General features: G+C 35.8%; 2 protein-coding genes across 3 annotated transcripts in view; one reads left to right on the forward strand and one right to left on the reverse strand.

Moving 5' to 3' along the window:
- Nucleotides 1–20,995, reverse strand: part of LOC128996152 (zinc-regulated GTPase metalloprotein activator 1-like) — a 230,611-nt gene that overhangs the window by 160,922 nt on the left and 48,694 nt on the right. For both annotated transcript variants that reach the window (XM_054421289.1, XM_054421288.1), the window contains exon 6: nt 1,026–1,081. In XM_054421289.1, the coding sequence (XP_054277264.1) occupies nt 1,026–1,081 (56 nt within the window). The remainder of the gene's footprint in view (nt 1–1,025; nt 1,082–20,995) is intronic.
- On the forward strand, nt 6,623–16,588 carry LOC128996157 (alpha-tocopherol transfer protein-like). The gene is made up of 8 exons (XM_054421294.1): nt 6,623–6,649; nt 7,889–8,004; nt 10,316–10,470; nt 11,287–11,446; nt 12,978–13,239; nt 14,452–14,562; nt 14,754–14,859; nt 16,336–16,588. Exons 3-8 carry the CDS (start codon nt 10,332–10,334, stop codon nt 16,491–16,493), a joined length of 936 nt encoding a protein of 311 aa, XP_054277269.1. The 5' UTR covers nt 6,623–6,649; nt 7,889–8,004; nt 10,316–10,331; the 3' UTR covers nt 16,494–16,588.

The raw sequence follows: 20,995 nt of genomic DNA on the forward strand, positions 1-20,995 counted from the left end.
TGCGATATACAATACGATTATCTACTGAAATTTTAGGTAATTATTTTACAATGTAGGATATGTCCCTACCATCCTTTGTAATTCGATATGCAAGTACTGTTTTTATTTTGCATTAAGAGATGCGGTTAAATTGATAAATGTCAACGGTAAGCAAGTTGTGCATATTTTATTCATAGTCATAAAATAATTTCCTCTTTCAAGCGATGTTATTCCGATGCAATTCACGAAGTTGGTTCCGCGATATTAAATGCTACTTTAGTATTGCCTCCGGGTTTCATATTGACCACCTTGTCTCTCTCTGAATACCAAATACTCTAAGACTATAAAATATTTTTGTGCGACGTAGTCATTTTTCGGAGGGAAATATTTCCAGGGTTCACCGTTCGTTTTTTTCCGCGCAGTAGCTAACAAAATTGTACTAAACCAAAGTGTTAATTTTTTACGTAAGCATTTTATCACCATAAGCCATCAGATTACCGTTTATATAGTCACTGCTCCGACAAAAGTAAAAACATTTCTTCGGTAGTCATAAATATTTTAACAGGGTTTAAGATGGTGTCAACAAATATTTTTTTAAGTATTGTGGAACGACATAGCTACGGATTATTCCACAACCTATTCTTCGTTAAACGCGTATTACAATTTGTTTTCTATTTCAAAGAGCCAAAACTGTTCGTTTATTTAATTATTGAACTAAACCTAAAATCATGTTCCTTTATGTTTTAGAGTCAACTGTACAACAAAATAGATTACAAAGGATTTGTGCGTTTATAACCTAGACAAATCTGTCTTAAATACGTTAGTGGTATGAGTCCAATTTGGCTGTGGCGTCTGCGTATCGCCACAAAGAAGTAAGAAATGTTAGAAAAATAAAAAATCTTACTTCTCTGTAGTCTGGCAGATTCAATGAAGAAATGGCACAAAAAGCCACAGTCAACAAGACTTGGACATAGAAACTGTTCATATAACAACGTACTCAAAGTTCATTCTTAAATTTACATTCACGTGAAATCCAAATCACATACCTGATAGCAGCATTTATTTTGTTGTCGCTATCATCTTTCAGCTTTTCCTTCAGTTGCTGAAACAAAATATTTCTGTTAAACACGTCAAATAAGGCATCATTCAAAGCAGTTAAAGTAAAATAGTAAAGGCACCCTACCTTAAATTGTCTACTTGTGTCGTTAACACTATTTACGCTAGTTGCGTACACTACTTTACCTACGGCGGTATTTTAATTACTAAAAATCACTACTCGTAACATCTAAGACAGGTTTTGTTTTCGTTTATAACCTCTCATTGCCACTGACAGTGATGCGCAACAAAACTAATTTAATAATTGCACTACTCAACAATTTAATTGGCCTGAACAGGCGATTAGTTGAAGTTAGAATGATTAAAATTAATTTTATGTCTTCTCTCTCGATCCTTGAACCTCATTGGTCCGTTACCCGTGTTGTTATGGATAAAACTATGCGGTTATGTGACACTTTTCAATTCTAAAGCTTAACTGAGACGGCTACTTTTAAAAACGGTCGTAGGTAAACGTACATTTCTTCATGCCTTTACACTTTTATACTTTAAAGCCCTAATAGTATTCGTAATAGTATTTAGCCTATTGATTCATTTTTGGCATTACAGTTGTCGTTTTAACTCGGAACACATAACAGACATGCCTTTTGATATATTCATTGCCTACGACCGTTTTTTAAGTAGCCGTTTCCAGTACAGTTCTTAGAATTTAAAAGTTTTTCAAAAAATTGTTTAATTTCAAAACAGCATCGTTTTACTCATAACAACACGGGTAACGGAACAAAGAGGTTCAAGGATTGAGAGAGAAGAAGTAAAATTGTATTTGAACTTCAACTTATCAGCTGTTCAGGCCAATTTAATTGTTGAGTGGTGTAATTAGTGTTTGGTACAATGTTTCGTTTCATCACTGTCGGAGGCAATGAGAATTTATAAACGAAAACATAACCTCTCTTAGAAGATAATGAGAAGTAATTTTTAGTAATTAAAACACTGTCATAGGTAAAGTAGTGTACACAACAAAGTACTGTTCTCACTCTTGGCAGCATTAAGTAAGTTGACAATTATTAATTATCAATCACGGGGTCACGGGGAGACGGGGACGCCACCTAGGTGCGTATTTAACCCAAATATGAGTGAAGGATGAGTATAGGCAGAATTTTGTGAGATGGTCTCTGTAGCTTTACTGACTAAGATCAGCTGTTTCATCAGTCAGGATCATTTAAAACACAATCAGATTTTCGAACCATCCTAGCTACACACTTTTTTTCAGAATGGCACCCGCAAATTTGTTTTTTCCATTTACACCCCCTAAGTTTCAAACTCACAATTACAAAACATGCAATCTAACCTTACAAAACCAAGAATTACAAAACCGTATCAATCCCCCGCCCCTTACCACTCACTCTCTCAGCCAATCCAATAGCAGAAGCGAAGGGGGCATACAAATACAATACATATCAACTCGCCCGGGGTGTAGGGGGGGGGGGGATACACGAGTATACCCCCGCGGGCGACAACGTTCCAAATGAAACTTCACTTTGTCTTGGTCGCCATTTTTCCTCCGAGTCAATTAATTTCTGTTCGCCCTTTGAACATGTCAACACGTTCGTACACACGGATTAGAATCGTTCATTATTGAGCTTCTTGTAGTATCAATACTAATACTGTTTCGATTCCTCCTGTTTGTCGAGTGTTTGGCAAACAACGAGTTATTTGCTCGTAATGAAAATGTAAGACGTGTTTTGTGAAATCGAAAAGGGGTTTTGTTTGGAAAGCGAGTATCATTGCGATTGCGTTCGGGATCGTTTGGAATTGATTTCTCTCACTTAGAAAATGTCTTTTGCTGTTTTTAGTTATTTTATTTATTCATTTGACGGTAGTTAATTTATATTTTAAGTGAAATAGTTTGTTGTACCTATGTAAGTTTTTTCATCAAATTGTATCAACATCTCCAAAATCGCTGTATCACGATGTTGACGCTGAAAGCTGACAAATAAAGCTTGGGTAAAGAACGAAGAGAACATTTAAAATGAATGAATGCTGACATTATTATTTAGTTTTATATTTGCATTCCTTTGTTTTACTTATAGCAATATGGAAATGCCCCTGAGCGCATATGTGTTATATTTGGCGTCCAGGGGTACACCAATGCAGACCTCTATACTCACTAAGTGAGCTGGACGACACACCACTTTTTGGCAACCCGCCGCCATCTTAGTTAAATTTTTTGTAAATAGTAGTATTATTAAATGTGACGCAATCTATTCCGACTTTGTCGGTCAACGATGCAGTATTCAAGTAAGTATTCAAGTAATGTAGTTAAGGGTATAGTGCAATGATCAAACTCTACTAGGCCTAGGTGCAAACTTGACTTACAAAATAGCTTGGGAGTGTAAAAATTCGTGTACCCCTTGCAGAATGTTGCAAAAAGCCTTTGTAATGTTCAAACCAGAGCCGGCTTTGGGTGGGGACACAGTGAACAATCAGAGTATTTACTACCAAAATAGTAGTTCAAACGTGCAAAGATGCTGTTAGAACATGTTGCAAACGTGTATTCATTTTACTGACTCATTCTTCTTCGGCTCACCCACCACTTTGTTTGGTAAGTTCCTGCAAATAAAAGAGGAATATCCTATTTTCCTGTGGTTTCACGTGCAGACGAAGGTCAGACGGAAAATTGAACGACTGCAACTTCTTCAAAAGCACAAGCTACGGTTGTAATAAAAGTCCCACACCGTACATTTTAAATATCGCACTAATCGTTTCTCTGACGCCCTTACGATAGAACCTTAGATTACACCAACAAGTAGTGCATTTCTATACTCCGACCTCTTGAGTCTTGCTATAAAGTTTCTGCCTTACACCACAGAAAACATACTACTTTTACACTCACCGACGTTGGTGGTTAGATAGAGTTCTCAAACTTTGATAAATAAATCAATAAATGCGATTCGCGTTTTTCATCCATCGTACCCAGTACAGGAAAATTTTTTGCAAAGCGACTCTCGACATAAAACTACGTAAAATACACACAAATAGTGAACAGTAACAATTAAGTGTAGGAGCTAACAACAAGAATGAGAAACAGTTTCGAGGTGTCCTGAAAGGTAACTCTTCCAGCGTTAACTTGCATGTGTCATCTGCTTGGACCTTGAGATTGTAGGTGAGTTCTATTGCACAATTAGGGAAGAAATACGAGAAGTTCCACTAATCTCAATTTCAAGCCTCACTTTGGAAAGTAAACGAAATTCCCTTAGCAGGTACTGCGAGAAGAAATCCCCTCCCGTGAAAATAATACCCAAGATGATTTTTAAGAAGACTCTTATGCACCATAAATTTAAATGCAAACATTATTTTCTAAACGCATTTGGTGGGTCGGCTTGAAGCAATGTTCGGACAAAACCAACTTTTAGAGAGTCTGCAAACCTCAAAAAAATTAACAAATCAACCGTCACTGGGTATTTTTAAGTGGACCACTTATAGTTGTCGCAATGCAAATGAAGGTGATGTAGAAAGGGAAGGTTGAGTTAGGTAAGGTTTGGTAATTTTTATACGTCAGCAGGCTACCTCTTGTTCATATGCACCACCTTAATTTGCATAGGGAACATTTTAATATTGGTGGACCTAATCTTGAATAGACCCTAAATCTCTTTTTATACTACTTCAAATATTCCATATTTTACACTACATTTTATCCTTATTTTACCCACATTTCCTCACGCCCGAAGGCGTGTGTCGCTTTTGTTCCGCGGTTGAAGGCTAATTTCTTCACATCACTTTTGTTCCGGGGGTCAACAGGTAGATTTCGGGACCGGCCGAAACATCGCTTTCGTTCCGCGGACATCTCCCTTGTTCCGCAAGAGAGGGGCTGCACTCTCCCTCCCCCAAATCCTCTCTTTCATTCTCCTCCTAATTATTTCTGTCATAGGTTAGGAAAGGTTATTGAAGGTTAAATTGTTGATATTTTTGTTAAGGAGAAAATTATAATTTAACGAGTTTTAGAGCCCGCATGAAAGAATTAGGATGAGGGGAAAAGAGAGAATTTGGGGGAGGGAGAGTACAGCCCCCATCGCGGAACAAGAGAGATGTCCGCGGAACAAAAGCGATGTTTCGGTCCCGAAATCAACCTGCCAACCACAGGAACAAAAGTGATATGAAGAAATTGTCCTTCAACCGCGGAACAAAAGTGATACAGCCACCCGGAGCGCCCGAAGGCTGCTCCTGGACCCTTGACATCTCCCACATCAACCTACAGATAGTCCCTTTGTCCCGCTAATTCCCAATATATTGCCCTGCTAAGCCAACCCTTCCAGCATCAATGAGTTGGCATTTTTGCACCCCAGGCGTCGCTGAACAATGCACTTCTATTGTGTCACCACCCAATAATGTGAGAGATGTCTACAAATGAATACTTCATCATCGTGCGATACTTCGCATAAACAATCGATATGCAACATATTGCAAACTCGACTATCTTATCATTGGTATTTGAAGGTTTATTGCGGGCATATTCAATTACGAAGAGTAACAAATAAGCTTACACAACGTTTTGAGTAATAAGATCTCCAAGTGTAAAAGTGCAACATGACACGAATAGTTCACAAACCCACACAAAGCTGATACATTTTAAAATAAAGCGCACAGAGAGAAGTCTTACGTAGTCAAAAAAAGAAGAAAAAGATGAACGAAAAAAGTAGTACAAATATGGCTCAAAAATTTCTCACGGGAGAACGGTTTCATATTCCAAATCCGAAATCTTCATGAAAACTACTTTTTTTTTTATCGTGATGGAAACGTCAGCAATAATCCCTCAAATAACCCCCGCCACAGCAAACCTGCAGGCTAAGCGAATTTCCATTTGCCTTATTGGATTTTCTCTAAAATATTAGATTTATTCCCTATTAATAGAAAAAAACCGTTAGGTGAGTTCCTAGGTTTGAGGTCCTAGGTTCCTATGTTTCCTTTCCTAGGTTTGCTGCTATAAGGAAGGCAATATAGTTTTTGTCAATTGTTAAATAAATAAATCGGTGTTAAGTAAATAAATGTATCAATTTTGATCTAAATATATCCATAATTAAGAAAACTACAACAGCTAATTTGGAGACTAACTTAAAAAACTTAAACTTACAATATTTTCCTTATTTTCTCCGTAATTTCTAATCATACAAAACACTTCAATGTACTTAATTATTACTTTTGAGCTCCACAAAATGTTTTACGAAAGAAATTGCGACATTTTGTTTTTGGGATTAAGAATGGGAAAACCACAAACTGTTTACCACAAACTCTCCATAATTCGTTTACCGTAGTACGACCTGGATCACGAAGTCGTACGAATAAATTAATAGTAAATCGGTCCCGGGTCTAGGTCTTACCATGAAACTTACGGTAATAGCTTATTCCCTAATTGGGTAATTCGCTAAAGACTTCAGATAAAGGTGAGATTTGTGTTGCTTACATTAGATAAAACCACACCAGTATAACTGGAATAGGCAGTAATTGCAGATAACTAGCGTAATGTTGTGTAACACCTCTGACGCCACCGGTTGTGTGGTTGTCACCTGCGTCTGTGTGGGTGGCGTACCTGATGCGGACACGTTGACTGTATTAACACTGGGTGAGTGTGTGTGGATTTATTATTTTATTATATTGACTAGAGGACCCATACTCCTCCGTTGAAATAAATATCATATCCGAGAAATAATCAAATTTATGATTTTTTTAGTATTACAGTATCTTGAACTTAGCTGACTCAAACGATCAATAGCTCAAATTAAAATTTAGTGATTGAGTGTAAATAAAGTAATTTATTTTTAATCATACAAAAACCTTATAAAAATAATTTTTATGTAGTTTTTTCACCTTGCGTTTGCCAAACTCGTCCTAATTCAATAAAAAAAATAGCTCAAATGAAAGCCGGTATTTCACTGAAGGTTCTTAGAGCAATATATATAATTATAACTGGTAAAACACGTCTTAAGTAAGAATCCGAAAAAAAAACAAATTTATGCTTTTGGTCGAGTAATACAATAGGTAAATATATGCCGATGGTTGATGTGAAATCTGTGCGTACATACCTTCAATTATTCATCTCATTTTACTTGTAAAAATTACAATAAAGACGTTTGATCCTTGCGTTCAAAAATCCCTTGTATGGTAATTAATATTTCGAGTATTGTGCAAACTATAAACTTATGATTCCCAACCTTAGGAACCCATGAGAGTCCATCTAACTGTTAAAGGGGTCTGAGATTTGAGAGTACTTGGGGGTACGGCATAACGGCCCAGTAAAAAAGGGGAGGGGCCCTCCCTCGGAAAATATTAAAAATAGTGATTCACCAAATTTGAGTGGCTAAGTTTGCTTTATGCATTGTCAATTTATTGTGTTTTTTGCATAATTTTTTAATTTGGTTGTAAGGGTCTCCTAGGGGGGCTAGGGGCCCCCTTGCCTTGATGGATGCATCCATCTTATCTGGGTAGGAAGGGAAGTCCACTCTTTCCCCTTTGGCCTTGGCACCTACCATGATCTCAACCCTTCCATACAGTAATTTTTAGGATTTAAACATCTAAAAACTCAGCGATTTACTCAAGGCAACATCATTTTGTCCGTGACTAACTATCAAGATTATGTAAATCTACAGAACATGTGTAACGATATCTCAGCGGCAATTCTTCAAACATTGTCACTGAAGTCATTACAAGCCAGTAAAAATATCATCGTAACAAACATTGAACAACAATCACTAAAAACGTTGCAATCAAGGTATTTTTTACATGGCAAACAATAGTTAGTACCTCTATTGTGCAATGCGAGGAAAAACAGAATTACTGTTTAATGGTGCATTTGATTGACTAGGAAGCGTTAAGGACACAAAACCGGGTGACCCTGGGAATTGCTGAAGCGTGGCCCGTGGATTGTGTCCAAAATAAAACCATAAACCCCGGTGAGGCAGTGACAGTTACAGAATTGAAGTAAGTACAATATTGATTCCTTATGTTTACATATTCATATATTTACTGGTTCAATAATTGTAACTGTAGGGATATAATAGCTATTTGAGACATTGGAAAGCCTAAGGATGTTTCTCAGTTAAGCAATATCAAGTCAAAATTTATTATATATAACTGTGTTATGTTCATATTTATTTTTTATTGATTGAAACGCCTTAGTTCTGATTTTCAAAACGATTAAATAAGTAGCCAGTGTTTATAGTGGTCGCCGTCAAATCTAAAGAAACCTATTTAATGTTTACAGTAGAGGACGTCCAGTGGTCGAAAACTTGACCAAAAATAATGCAATGAAACATGTAATGATTGTGTAGCAGTTTTCAATTTGTTTTGATTTTATGTTTATTTATCGTTGTTATTTCATCACCAGCATGGCAACCCCAAGGCCTATGTTAATTAAAAAAAATTTCAATTATTTTTTGTGCTTATTTTTTAGCCTATTTTAATTTATAATGGGATTCTGCACATCTACAGGAAAATATCTTTCTAACAATATGCATAGTTTTTCCCTGTGATGCACACAAGCTGAGAAAAAAGGTTTTAAAGAAACATGCTTGCCTATTAATATATAGATGGCTGCAATTTTTCATTGGGTTGTAGATTAATTAGGTTGTATATTGCTACAAGGTTTACATTAGATAGTAGCACAACCCGGGGTAAGACCATTTTCCTTTAAAATGTTTAAAATGACTTGGGAACACAAGATTATTGGTATTACAGTACCATTATTCTAACTACTAAATATTACCGTGTTTAAAATATTATACTGTATTTGCCTACTATAAAAATAATGAACAAGTTCTCGGGGTTCTCGGTTTACGAAGCGAAAATCAAAATACAAAAGTAATGTTTGACATAAAATTGGTTGGTGGGCTGATGTGGGTACATAAAAATTTTATAATATTGGACAAAAACCCCTGTACATAATAATATGTATTTGCACAACATTTTGAAGTTAACAGTCTAAAAATAGGCATTGAGTTCTGAAATTTGTGTACCAAACTTGCTTGGTTGTTTTAGAAGTATTTACCACATTTTAACCAAAAAAGAATGCAAATTGTGTGCATTTTAAACTGAACAGTACGGTAACAATGTTTCATGGGTTTCAGTTGAATTTTAAAGTAGTGTTAAACACGATTCGTAGAGATCAGGAATTTAATTTTCATTCATCAACCAAAAAACTGATAGCACTGGCGAAACATCAACTCAGTAGAAAACTGACAGCCATATCTAAGGTCAAGAACAAGACTAGATGAATGCTAATAAACAGCATCAGTGTTAGTGAGTCTCAGCCATAGACACATCTGATATTTTATCATTTGACTTTCTGTTTTTTACCAATTAAACATAGTTGGTGAAAGTGACAGTGTTTTGAAGAAAATATTAAGACTGTTTAGAAACAAAAAGTTGCCAAATCCTGAGTTACCAGAAAATGTGCCCTACAAACTCACCAGGTACATGTTCTATGAATTAAATTTCATTTCATATTGAGCGATTGACTAGAAACTCTATCTAACAACTGGTTTCTAACAAAAAACATAAAATATGCTAATAACATAAAAACACAAAGAACAGAACAAAAATAAACTCAAAACTCCTTTCCCATACTGTGATGTCTATTGCCATTGATTTTTGAATACTGAAGTTGATATCCCATCAATATAGATCAGCTGTAGCCATTGTTTTATTTTAAACCAAACTTAATTAGCTACTCACATGGTATGATGCAGTATGTAATTCAATTTGATCGCCTAATTTTCTCAATTTAAGTTGTAATTTTTTTCTTTATGTCTACGTTGTCAGTGGTATTTTTTAGATGAGGAACTGCAGTAAGAAGTACCTACTTAAACGCTTTTAGGGAAAACGGTCTAAACCATGTGTTGTTAATGTGCCGGGAATTGAACCCGTCCCTCTCGAACTGAACTAACACACATGAGTTTGGTTTGGCTAAACAGAATTTTTAAAGGGCATAAATCGGTAATCTTCGTCAACACTGTCTGTGACTTAATTCAATTATGTAATTTTTTTATTAAAACTGGGATCTACTTAAAAACGGGGATACAAGGTTTACTCTTCATACCCAAATTCCATACATCGGTGGAATGTCTGCTTTTACAGCATCAATATCAACAGTTGATTGTATTACCAGGGAGTTTATTCAATGGCAATACTGTTAAATCTTATTTAAAGGTGTTGACCTTTATTTGACTGATGTCTGCTTCCGTATAGTAGTGTAAAACCTTTACATTCTATTACACGTGTATGTTTATGTTAGCTGTACAGACACTGCCATGGAGTTGGTTCCACCTTCTGGGGAAACACTGAAGAATATCTTTCAAAGCATCAACCTCAACACAGAACAGCACAGAAGAGACACAGAGCTCCTCAAAACATGGCTCAACTCGCAACCTCACCTCCCTCACGATCTGGGTAATGTTATCTATATAGTCTATATGATGGAACCTGTCTCCTGAACTTTGAACTCACAGCCTCACCTCCCTCACAACCTGGGTCAGTTATCTATATAGTCTGTATGATGAAACCTGTCTCCTGAACCTTGAACTAACAACCTCACCTCCCTCACGATCTTGGTAATGTTATCTATATAGTCTGTATGATGGAACATGTCTCCAGAACCTTGGTCTACCTAGGAATGTGGTTATTTGCCAGCACCCAGGAAACAGAAGGTCAGGTGACAGGTTCTATCATACAAAGTATAATTGGTTTTATTTTCTCCAAACTTATTCGATCAAGCCTAAGAGACATTTATAAATAAGGGGTACTTATTGATTTTTAATATATAAATTTTAGAGTCTTTAGAGTTTCAATTGAACATATCTAGTTTTGTATATTTTTTGTATTATGTTGGTGAAATATAGGATTTAAATAATTTAATCGTTCATTCATTCTATCATTCATTTGGGTAAAAGACTACTCAATTACCTGTGTCGATCTATTTAAAGTTTTAGTGTTTGAAATTGATTTCTAAATGTGCATCTAGTTGTATCATTGGGTGGGTGTCAAAAACGTCTATTAAATATTGTAAATGTGATTTTATGTCGGAAACTTTCCAAAAAACCCATATATTGGTAATAAGCATGGTAATTTTGCATAACAATAGTTCCCTCACAGGAAAATTTATGACTGCACCACTTGCTAACATCAACATCAAACTTGATTCTTCCTTGCATGGACTTTGCACAATGGTTTAATTTAATCATTAATCTTGTCAAACACATTCCGCAGACGACAGTCTCCTGAGCAGCTTCCTAGTTGGTTGCAAGAACAGTCTGGAGAGAGCCAAGATTTCCCTGGACAGTTATCTTACAAACAGAACAACCTGTCCAGACTTCTACCAACACAGAGACCCGTGCGACCCGGCCTTCAGGAAGATGTCTAGGGTCGTGTGAGTATAGTCAAATACATCTTGCAAAGTAATTTAAAAATGGTCAATCAACCTTTTGACTATTGCTAGAACTAGACATTTCTCATCCTCAAGTTAACGTTGTCGCCAGTACGCTCAAAATGGACGTAGTTGAACTGAACCACCAAAAGATTGTGCTGTTCTAAATTACTGATTTCTGTCGAATATGCAGACTTTTGAACCAAGTTACAGGACAACTTATTGTATAAGCTATAACATCTTTTCACGCCTCACGTCAACTATCTCAGGAGTTGCAGTGATATAAATTTAAATTTGTCCATGTTCAACGACTGTTATAGACACTTAATGTGGGATTTGAGTAGTTTGAATTTTTTTGTTTTGTCGCAATTAGCTACATGATGGAGTCCAAACTTGTTGAAAGAACACATCAGAAAGGCTTGAATAAATCTTATAGAGAAGAGTACTTTCTAGGATAAATAGATATAAGAAATCAATTTTTTCAAAGAGAAAATTCTCATTGGCTACAAAAACCTTTTTTTTCCAAGAAAAATAATTTCTATAGTTCCACATGATCTCTATTACCAATGCATTCTACCACTTTAATGAAGCTTTCTAAAATTATGGTGATTGAGAAAATCATCTGTTCTCGCCCTAGGACTCTACTTGTCATCCAACCTCAAGGCGTGCACTGTGGATGCGATGCTCCCTGGTGTGGATGTGGATTAACGTCCGCACTAGTGAGTACTATGACAATCCGCAGTATTATCCTGATACTACCAATTCGTCAATTATAAGGCAAAAATGTGGTTCAGATTCCACTATAAACTGTAGGTCCCTTAGTTGCCATTGGCTGTATGGGCTATTAATTACCAGCTGTGTTTAAGGAATATGTCGGTCTTAGTCGATAACAAGACTACAAGATCGCGCCACTCATCCTACACTCATCTTCATTCATACTTGGCTTAAAATACCTAATTTGTATCATCGCCATTTCATTGAAGAGTATTAAAGCTGTGTCGAAGGAACATGTCAGCCTTAGGCACTAACAAGACAACAAGATCGCACCACTCATCCTACACTCATCTCTGGCTTAAAATACCTACATTCGTATGATGACTATTTCAGAATAAAGTAGTAAAGTAAATAAAGTATTAAAGCTAGACCCTAGACCAATTGGACCGTATGAATACAGTATACTGTGCACAGAATACTGTGTATCCGATAAAAGCTGCTTGAAAATCAAACTTAACACAATTTTGTAAAAATATTTTTGGTTTATTGCACGTCATTTTCCTTACAAAGCCACTCCACAGAGAAGAAAGGTAGAGAGGAAACACACTTATGGGAAACCGTGCCCTTTCAGCTCCGGAATGTAGGCGGAAATATACTTGTGGACAAGCAAGAAAGAGCCCCAATGGAGAGAAAGCACTGTGCGGAAATTCCGATTGCACAGGGTACAGGGTCTTCCTTTACCGTGAGCATTGAGGTACATGATGGCGAGGGGGGTTGCAGGACTTTAAAAATGACCTAACGTAAAACATTATGTCTACAGGAGGTACTTGACATTGCCGCGGATGACGACCGAGGGCTACAGAGTGACAATATACAGTCTCGTGTCCCCAGACACCCCAGCTAAAGACATTGACCTCTGTCTCAACGCCAGCAAAGTCCTGTGTTCCTATGACGTCAGATTCCTCGAGGATCCGTTCTGGGCAGGAGATGTCATTGTTATAGATAGTAAAAACTACACTCTCACCCAGCTGCCTGCATTGATGGTGTTGCCCGTGCTCAAGAAGTACATACACTGTGTCACTGTGAGTACATACACCAGGTCACTAATGAAACTTACTCTTTGTAAGCGCTTACACTTAGTTGTGTAATCGTATATTCCCCAGTATAGAGACAGTAACGCTCAATATTGCCTGAGAACTAAGATCAGAGATTTTTACAGTTTCACTTGACTGCAGGAGGCGTTCACGATAGCACATTCACCGGATACTTTCTCGGTTTTGTCATGAAACTTACTCTTTGTGAAAATTACACTTAGCGGTGTAATCGTAAATTCCCCAGAGTAGGGACAGTAACGCTCAATATTGTCTGAGAACTAAGATCAGTGATTTTTACGATTTCACTTTACTGAAGGAGGCGTTCACGATAGCACATTCACAGGATACTTTCACGGTTTCATCACGTCACGAGGCGTTCACGATAGCACATTCACAGGATACTTTCATGGTTTCATCACGTCACGAGACGATGATGATTACACTGCGATGGGACGTTTTCCCGATTTTGTCGCAACTGCCGGGTACTTACTCGGTTTTGCTACCATCACAGGAGAACTATTCAGTTGATATCTAAAATTTGTTACATCCATTCAACCATTGTTGAGTTTATTTTTTTTTAAATTAATAGATATGTTTCTTGGAAAAAGGAGAGTTGGATCACTGTTCTGAAACCTCTACAGTACTGCATAAACTATATTACCTTAGTCACAGAGAAGTAATACATTGTAAACACGCTTAATTGACTGTTGTGAGCTTTCAGCTCTAGTAGGTTTAAAATTTACTTGTGACGGGCATGGAAGAGCCTGAACGGGAGCACTGTGCGGAAATTCTGATCGCACAGGGTGTTCCTCCACCAAAGAGTGTTTTAGTCCACTCTTAAGGGGGGTTAGGATTTTTCCCTAGACACCAGCCCTAGTGCTAGACACAACGTGTGTCACATTCATTGAATGTTTCCTGTGTACCTTACTTCTTATCAAGGAAATTAAAAATACTTTAGATTGTTTCAAGGATAATATGCCAACCAAGAGTAAAACTGCAATTTAGCTGACTACTTACTATTAAGATTGACTTGTTATACCCTTCCTGAAGGTTTTACACAAATAGTTGCACAGCCTGGAGAAATTTGTAATCATGAATTTGTAGGCAATTGTGTCTTCAAAAATATGAAAGTCCTATATTTGTTTTTTATAAAGGTTTAGGTACCGAAATTGCAATAAGTAAATCTATGTTATTTTCCAGAACACTTTACCGGTGAGATTCAAGAAAATAATTTTCATTAACATGTCGCCTGTGGTTGAAATCATTTTGAAGACCATAAAACCTCTGCTGAAGCAAAAAATAGCCCAGAGGGTGAGTATTTATATGTATATGAAATAAGCAAAATTATTCAACTAAAATACTAAATTTTCCATAACATTATAAGGAGTAATAACGGTGTTGGACTCTACAGTGTTATATGTATCTTGCAGATAGAGTCATAGGATTTGTTTCTTTCCAACAAGTTTTTGAATATCAAATAAACAACCTGTTTTACTTTACAGATAATAGCGACATCAGAAGATCACAAGTTCCTATACAATCACGTTCCACAAGACATTTTGCCAGAAGAGTATGGAGGAAAAGCCGGGAAACTCACCGAACTGAATGGTATGTATAGCGATGAATGTTCCTATTTCTATTTGATAGAATTTAAATTCATAATAATTAACCTAACTTTACTAAGCCAGCTGTAGTAAACTGGTTCTGCAATGGATTAGGTGTAAAATTGTAAATTTAATTTAAATGGAGATTGACAGATGAACTCCGTCTTGAGGACATCAATTAGTCTCAAACTACAGAGTACATATAGACAATAAGTGTTGTATTACAGATTTTCCTGGAGTATGGGAAGGTAAGGTATCTTAAAATAATGAGGCAGAACTTAAGTGGATTAGTGCTTTTGAATTTAGTTCTGTATTGATACATTTGAACATGATTTGTATTTTGTTCTCTTTAAACTTGAGTATAATTAATGCATTTACTCTGTACCTTTAAGCATACCATATGGTTCAAACAGGACCCAGCTGTGGTTGATCATTGGGCTTTGAATTATTGGACCAACCTTACTAACCAGCTGATCTTCATCAGTAAAGGTGCGATTAGACAGGCTGATCCCCCAAGCTACAAGACAGCTTTTTTACGTTTTAGCGAATTTCCCTATAGGGAAGTAGCTATTACCATTACCGTAGGTGGCACGGTAAGACCTAGACCCGGGACTGATTTACTTTTTCATTTTGATGTCCCCAGAGGCCAAAAACACCATTCGTTCAAATTTTTATATATGTATATATATATAGACATATATATATATATATATATATACGTCCGTGAACGCGATAACTTGAGTAATTTTTGTCCGACTTTGATGAAATTTGGTTTAAAGGTGTAAAGCGGGATGAACTTGAATGAGTTCGCGAACCAGCACGATCGGACCATGGGAACGGGGCTTTACGGGGGGTTTTATGGGGTAAAAATTGGTTTTTCTCACTTTTGACCCTCAAAACACAAAATTTCCCGATTTCCCTTTAGACCTTTTTAAAGAGCTTAAAAAAACAAATAATTTAGTATATAAAAGAATTTTTGTTCGATTATTAGTAAAGGAGAAAATTAAAAAAATCGTAAATTTAAAATTCCCATGTTATTCTTATGGAGAATATTGTCAAATGTTGTAGTTTGATTGTTTATGGATATATTTTGAATAAACTTAAACTTGGCAAATTTATTTATTTTGTACTAAGCTATCAATATTTTACTCAAAAACACACTTTATTAGTTTCCTTGTAGCAGCAAACCTAGGTACTCGTTAAACCTAATGTTATTAAAATATATTTAACAGAAAATCAATTCAGACAAATGGAAATTCGCTTAGTCGGCAGGTTTGCTGCGGCGGGGGTATTTTTACATTAGCTCGTAAACTATATGAGGGCACCCACTGCACTTGCTCAATATCCACTACTAGTACTTTTTTAGTAAAAGCTCTGGAAATGTTTACTCTCAGGTAGATGAACTTGCTACTTGGATTTTGAGTGAACCAAATTATTAAAATATCCAAGAGTATAATTTTGATTCAATCTTTATTTCCAGATGCCTGGCAACTGAAGGTGGAGAGTTATCGAGAATGGTTTTTGAACGACATGAAACGGAAAGTCGACGAGAGCTTAAGGCCAGAAAAAAGTAAATACAAGCCCAAAGAGCAAATGTTCGGCGTAGAGGGATCCTTCAAGACTCTAACGATAGACTAACACAAGTTAGCTGTAAGGAGAGTTGTACTCAACCAAAGTTGAAATACATTTGACAATTGTACAGTCTTTTGTTGCATTTTTGTTATTAAATAGGTTTTACATAAACCGTTTTGTGCTTTTATCCACTGGCATTGACTATTGTATACTGGAGTAGACATGGAAATCTATTTGATACACTAACCAACACATCTCATTGTAAATTTGGAAGCTCATTTTTCATGTCTGACACATTGTTCATGTTGGTGATATTGATCGCTAGTGTCATCCAAATTTTATTTCTATTATTTTCAGGTTAACTTCATGGTTTGTGCTTTACTGTTTGGTTATATAATTAGGGGACGAGTTGTTGTTTATGATTATATCGATTTAACGAGATTTTTAATTTTTGAAATAACCAGAAACAAACAGTAAACAAAACACGACCAGTACTACGCACAATTTTTATTTCAGCTGCAGTTTTTTTAATACGCTCAAAATGAGAGCATTCTATTGGCTGAGGGAACACCATTACCGCAACGATACAGGTTGAAGTCATCGGCCTCGGTGGTCTAATGGATAACGTGCTGGGCATAGAAGCTGAAAGAACCAGGTTCGAATCCTATCGGTGGCACTAACTTTTTGTCTAAGATTTTTGCATTATCAGCAAGTTTGGTTAGTTTGGTTAGGTTATGACAGTTTTATTTTATAATTAAAAAATTGAATTTGAGGCATTTATAATTTTATTTTATGAACAGAACTATGGTTTCGATTAGTAAACCTTCATTCAATTTTTTCATTATCAGCAAGTTTGGTTAGTTAGGTTAGGTTATGACAGTTAAATTTTATAATTAAAAAATAACTTTATATTTTTTTAGTTTTATAATTATTTTTTTTTTATTTCTTTTTTTTTACTCTCATTTTGTCCGTATTAAAAAAACTGCAGCTGAAATAAAAATTGTGCCACCACTACAGTGCACTGGACAGAACTAACAATAAAATTGTCTTCCGCTGATCCATAAGAATGGGAAATCTACTAAGGGAGTATGTTTTATCAATGTCTATATAGACCAACTGTCGCCAACTGAAAAAAAAGGACAAAGTTGTCTGCGGCAGTCACAGAATGCGCTAATTTCTAAAATTGTATTTTCTACCTTATTTTAGGTTGCTGACTGTTTATTGGTAATTACAGTTGCTGTAGCTCACAATAAGTGTGTTTCAATTGACGAGTTAAGAAAAGTTGTTACATCTCTCAGTAACACTAAGTCCTCAGGTTGGGATGAAATTCCTCTTTTTGTCATTAAAAGAGTTTTTAAATTTATAGAACATCCATTATGCCAAATAGTGAATCAGTCCCTTGAGGGGGGGGGGGTTTTCCTGATAAGCTAAAGTTGGCTGAGATTAAACCTCTGTTCAAAGAGGGCGATGTCAACGATCCCTCTAACTACCGCCCCATCGCCCTTCTGCCTTGTTTTTCAAAGATTTTTGAAAAAATTGTAAAGATTCAACTAACAGAATATTTAGAAAGCAATAATTTAATAAATCCTTCACAGTTTGGTTTCCGCCCAGAACTCGGTACTGAAAAATCCATAACAAAAATGATTAACTACATTGCGGAAGCCTTGGATGGATCGCAGAAGACTGTGGGTGTGCTATGTGACCTATCCAAGGCTTTTGACTGTGTGAATCATGAGATACTCATAGAAAAGTTAAGTATGCATGGAATAAAAAATACTGAATTAAAATGGTTCATATCATATTTAAAGACCCGAAAACAAAGACTTATTTTACAAAAAATGCAGAGAAATTATAAATCAGAGTGGAACATTAACCCCAATGGAGTTCCTCAGGGCTCCATTCTCGGCCCTTGTTTATTTATTATTTATGTTAATGATCTATGCAATGCTACTAAGATGTCCACCTTTCAATACGCAGATGATACCGCTTTAATATGCACAGGACAAAACAATGAGTTCATTCAAGCCTCAATAACTAAGGAATTTCAACTCCTTGGGGATTGGTTTGCAGTAAATGGCCTGTCCATGAATGTGGCAAAAACTCAACTAATTCAGTTTTCTGCATCCAATATTAACCAAGAAATAATTGTAAATACAAACTTAACTACAATTCATTCACAACAGTCAATAAATTATTTGGGAATAGAAATCGATTCACAACTAAATTGGCAAAAACACATTAAAAACCTATCAAAAAGACTACGCTCAGCAACATTTGTTCTCACAATAATTCGGGATACTACTAATCTAGAAACACAAATAGTAGTATATCACGCATATTTTTCATCGATTATGAATTATGGAATTACTGTATGGGGCTCATCAAGCCAGGCCAAAAAAATATTTATTCTCCAAAAAAGAGCTGTAAGATTAATGGCCAGAGTCTCCCGTAGAACACATTGTAAAGATTTATTATTAATTTTAAAATTTTAACTTTTTTTAGCTCTTATATTTACAAATTGGCATTAACGGTTAAAAGTGATTTCGACACATTCATGGACTGTCAACAATCTCATCCAAATAACACAAGATTCAAAAATATTATAAAACCAGTTCAACATAGGCTTAAAATCTTTCATTTATCTCCTCAGTATATGGGACCAAAAATTTACAATAAATTACCCGCTGGGATTAAAAACATTGCCTCATTCTCTAAATTTAAACTATCTTTAAAAAATTTCCTTTTGGAGAGGGCATTTTACTCGTTAGAGGAATATCTGGAAAATGAGTATATTTGAAAGATATTGCTTCTCCCATAGGTTTGTAGCTTATTATATGCTTTATTTCTTTTGTAAGCTATTTTATTTTAAAATGTAGTATAGTATTAGTATTAGACTTTGTGACAAATCACCTGTCAAGAGAATTGATGTAATGTGATGATGTTTAATAAATAAATAAATAAATAAGTCATTCCATCAGTTTGGCTTGGTAAAGCCGGGTTTTCCTAGGCGCGGAGTCGGCCAGCGGAGAGAGGAACGCGGAGAGCGGACTCAGCTTGTCTTAGGTAATTTAATGTTACTGTTTTCCTAGCAGCGGAGCGGAATGCCATGTTAATTTCAATTCCGCTCTCCGCGTTCCTCTCTCCGCTGGCCGACTCCGCGTCTAGGAAAACCCAGCTTAAAAGAAGTCCTTTTTCATTTAGAGGACCCCAAGAGGCCAAAAACACCGTCCGTTCCAATTCATATATTTATATGTGTGTCCATTAGTACTATAACTCGAGTAAAAATGATCCAATTTTGATTAAATACGGTTAAAAAGTGTAAACCTATGTTTATCCGAAAGAGTTCATGAACTAGCATGATCAGACTATATGGAATCTATTTTAATTTATTGACTTGTTAAACTTGATTGAAAACTGATAAAGGGTTATTTCTGTCAAGGTTTGTATGAACTTATAGGCCATAAATTTTGTTGTTGTCATTCCATTTCATTAAAAACTCTCTACATCTTCCAAAACAATTACCTATTCCTATAAAAAAAAAACTGACTTTTCAAGCTTATAAGCACTTTCCTTATTAGTTACTGGACTGATTTGGTATATGTGACCATTATCTACCACAAGACTGATAGATGACTGATTCATCAGACATTTGCAATCCACACTGGTAAGATTAGATAAAACTACTCAAGCTGTTGAGATTTATTTGCAAAGTAAGTTTAAACTCACAGTGGAATTGTTTGTATATGAAGTCACAGATTAAATCAAGACTGTAATCTCTTTAATCTGTGTTTAAGTGTAAGCGATGTCTCAATCAAACGAACCTTATCAGTTGTGTAGTTGAGAGATATTCTCTTCGACTTTTGTTCAGGCGACACAGGTTCAATTCCAGTGGAACTAAATAATTTCTGCGGTTTCAGCTATTTGATTGACAATTTTCACAAATTGATTTTACTTGACAAAGAATAGATTGAAATGCTAAAAAAATTAATACCATTTTTCTTAGAGTTGAAAGGACCATTACATAGTAAATTGTAATAAAAATCGTTCGTGATCGAAATGGTGAATACTTAAAACCTAACACGTGAGAAATAACACGTTAAAGAAAAGCAAACAGAAAATTAATTTCAGATAAAATAGCGTTTTCCAAACAATTAAGTAAGGTTTCCATAGCCCGGGTAAAATGTAAGGCATCCAACTATTAAATTTGGTATTGTAAACAAACTTTATTTAAATCAAATCCAAAATTTGACCAAGACATTCAAGGATGTTATGAGGAAAAACACAACAAAAATAAGGAAACTTAGTAAAATACCAAATTTGACTTTGCATTAATACTTGTTTAAGCAATAAAATCCATGTCAGAATATCTAGACACCATTTGTCCATTGACTATGCTAAAAAAGTTTAGTATCTTAAATGATCTGCCCAAGCAAAAAATATGTTAATAATATAAATATGGGTCAAGAGAGACTAGTGAGATTGTGGGGGGGGGGGGGGGCGAGGGGGGGCAATAACTGGATTGGGCTGTAATCAGCAAGGCTTAACAGCAATGACCTTGACAATATTTG

This window comes from Macrosteles quadrilineatus, unplaced genomic scaffold (genome assembly GCF_028750875.1).
Source record: "Macrosteles quadrilineatus isolate MER2022 unplaced genomic scaffold, UCM_ALF_1.0 Scaffold_6__1_contigs__length_79288215, whole genome shotgun sequence".
In the NCBI taxonomy this organism is placed as follows: domain Eukaryota; kingdom Metazoa; phylum Arthropoda; class Insecta; order Hemiptera; family Cicadellidae; genus Macrosteles; species Macrosteles quadrilineatus.

What these genes read in the sequence shown, in the direction of transcription:
- LOC128996157 (XM_054421294.1), top strand. Translation starts at nt 10,332, where the DNA reads ATGGAGTTGGTTCCACCTTCTGGGGAAACACTGAAGAATATCTTTCAA. An exon ending in AGTACATACACTGTGTCACT is followed by an intron (nt 13,240 to 14,451) that starts GTGAGTACATAC and finishes GTTATTTTCCAG; the next exon opens with AACACTTTACCGGTGAGATT. An exon ending in GAAACTCACCGAACTGAATG is followed by an intron (nt 14,860 to 16,335) that starts GTATGTATAGCG and finishes CTTTATTTCCAG; the next exon opens with ATGCCTGGCAACTGAAGGTG.